This window comes from Hipposideros armiger, unplaced genomic scaffold, assembly GCF_001890085.2.
Source record: "Hipposideros armiger isolate ML-2016 unplaced genomic scaffold, ASM189008v1 scaffold_16, whole genome shotgun sequence".
Taxonomy (NCBI): Eukaryota; Metazoa; Chordata; class Mammalia; order Chiroptera; family Hipposideridae; genus Hipposideros; species Hipposideros armiger.
This window is the reverse complement of record NW_017731366.1, coordinates 5,212,324-5,215,153: the sequence shown is the minus strand read 5'-3', so window position 1 is coordinate 5,215,153 and position 2,830 is coordinate 5,212,324. Positions and strand designations below refer to the sequence as shown.

Sequence of the window (2,830 nt, the reverse complement as noted above, 5' to 3'; positions counted from 1 at the left end):
CCCAGCTGCCTGGAGAACTTATCCAATCAAAATATTTTATTTTCCCAGAACTCCAAGCTCAATATAGGTCAACTTCCTAAAGCAGGTCTTTGGACTGGACTGTCCATGAGATTTTGCCATATTATGGATAAGGCAGCATTATCAGGCCTTTTCTGATTTTCTGGTGCTTCACCCCCCCTTTGGATATCTACCACTTACATTTCCTTTTTTCTGACTCCTGTACTGTAATGATTCACACAAAGGTGAGGCCCTAACATTACATTTGTATATTGTACAAACATACAATATATTGGGTTGTCGGAAAAGTCATGACGTATTTTGTCTACATTTTTCAAAGGTCATTTACTTATATAAAGAATAAAGATCAGCCCAGTGGCTGCTGTCGAAATGGGCAAGTTTATGAAACCTGGAAAGGTGGTGCTGGTCCTGGCCGGACGCTACTCCGGACGCAAAGCCGTCATCGTGAAGAACATTGATGATGGCACCTCAGACCGCCCCTACAGCCATGCTCTGGTGGCTGGAATTGACCGCTATCCCCGAAAAGTGACAGCTGCCATGGGCAAGAAGAAAATTGCTAAGAGGTCAAAGATCATATCCTTTATGAAAGTTTATAACTACAATCATCTCATGCCCACAAGGTATTCTGTGGATATCCCCTTGGACAAAACTGTTGTCAACAAAGATGTCTTCAGAGACCCTGCTCTGAAACGCAAGGCCCGACGGGAGGCCAAGGTCAAGTTCGAAGAGAGGTACAAGACCGGCAAGAACAAATGGTTCTTCCAGAAGCTGAGGTTTTAGATCTTTTTTGCTTCAGTCATTAAAAGTCAAAAAAATATTCCCGCGTCTGCCTGTTGCATGTATTATTAATTTGGGAAAGGAGAACAATCACAAGATGAGAGACAGTGGTGGATGAGGGGCTGTGAGAACATATATGAAATAATGTCTAAATCTGCCAAAAAAAAAAAAAAGAATAAAGATCAATCAATGATATATTGCCAGTTTTGTTCGATAACCTTTTGCCATCTTTCAGTAAGCTTCATAATTCCTCATTCAAAGAAGGACCTGCCTTCATTTGCAAAAAACTGAACAAGATGCTAACTTACAGCCTCATCTGAATTGAACGTTATATCACACAAGTTTTGAAGAAAGCAAAACAAGTGGAAGTCTGACGGCGCAAGGTCAGGCAAGTATGGTGGGTGTGGCAACATATCCCACCTAAGCTTCAATAACTTTTGATGGGTGATCAAACTTGTGTGTGATCTCGCATTGTCACGATGGAACACAACTCCTTTACAATTAACAAGCCCTGGGCATTTCCGGATGATGGATTTGTTCAAACTGTCCAATTGCTGACAGTACACATTCGAATTAATTGTTCGGTTCCTTGGTAGGAGCTCGAAAAACATGACACCTTTAAAATCCCACCACACTGAGAGCATAACCTTCCTCTAATGAATGTCTGCTTTCAATGTCGTTTTGTTACCAGCCAATTGAGTACACACACACACACACACACACACACACTACTGAGAAACTTTTAAGTTTTCTTTCCTATAAGAATGTTAAGTATAGAAATGTTAAGTCTCCTCCCTAGTTTCTTAGTTCCTTAGCTCTTGTCTTTGATTACTTTTCTAACCAGTTTGTGAATCCTAGACTAAAGACCTCCTCATCCCTGCTTCTTAATTGCTTTGTAAATCAGTTTCTGAATCCTAAACAGTAGATTGTAGAGCTAACAGATTTATTAATTAAAATCTATTTTTCCTCATTTAAGGGCCTTAGGGATACAGATGACACCCCAGCAAGATTGCCAGTCACTACCAAAGAAGCCAGCACAGTCTTCCAGGTGGAGCTCGAGACCCCTTCCTCTTATCTGAGATCAGCTAGGGTGAGAGTTCCGTGAATCCCCCAATAGGCAGGGACAGCTCTATGCCCCTGTCCAGCAGGAAGCAGATACAGAAGAAGAGACCTCCTGTCCCTCAGCTTCCCATAGAGATTTAATAGGAATCACGTCTCTCAAGGGGAAAACTAGACAGGCAGTTAGAGGCAAGCATTGGGCCTCTGCATTCCTGCATGTCCCACAGGTTGTGACCGCCCGGGTGACCTCCCCTCTCCACCCAAAACTTCTTTTCATTGTAACTATCTACCTCTAAAACAAATGGGTCCTGTTGTCAATTACGGGTGCCAATCAAGTAGTCCCACACCCAGAAGGGAACAGTTCATTCTAGAGAAAAGGGGATAAAAACTCCAAATCCTGGGAAGTCTACCCTTTTGTTTTGACTGTTTCTTCCCTTTTTGAACCCCCTCCTCCCTTTTCTGAGCTTTTTGAGCCTCGCCTTTGCGCGTGGCCCGCTCCAAACTCTTTGGAATGTAATTTCTCTTCTAATAATGAGTCCTTGAGCCACTCTCTACTGCTCGGGCCTACTTCTATTTCTTTGAAATGTACTAGCTCTTCGAATAAACTTTTTGTTCAGTTACTTTACTCCAGCATCTCGTTCAATTCTTTGCTCCAGTTTGTGCCAAGAAAGGCCCACTCTCCGACAACAGTTTCAGGCGAATCATCACGTCAGGACCAAGACCGCTTGCGCACCACATTGTTGTAAATAATCCACTTCTCATCACCAGTTATCAGTCACTTCAAAAATGGGTCATTTTCCTCACGTTTAATGAACATATTGCAGATGTTTATACACGCCGTCAAATGAACTTCTTTGAGTTCATGCGGAACCAAAATATCAAGCTTCCTTACGTTTCCCAGCTTAAGCAGAACTGGGGTTTTTATAACGCAATAACAATAATGTCATGGTGCCAGCACACATGAGCACTAAGGAGT

The 2,830-nt window shown here is 42.5% G+C and overlaps 2 protein-coding genes across 2 annotated transcripts in view; one reads left to right on the top strand and one right to left on the bottom strand.

Annotated features, from left to right (window-relative positions):
* PLCH1 (phospholipase C eta 1) overlaps positions 1-2,830 on the bottom strand; it is a 230,467-nt gene that overhangs the window by 123,980 nt on the left and 103,657 nt on the right. The window lies entirely within an intron of this gene.
* LOC109373703 (60S ribosomal protein L27) lies at positions 369-835 on the top strand. Its single transcript, XM_019627797.1, has one exon. The coding sequence runs from the start codon at positions 388-390 to the stop codon at positions 796-798; it is 411 nt and encodes a 136-aa protein (XP_019483342.1). The 5' UTR covers positions 369-387; the 3' UTR covers positions 799-835.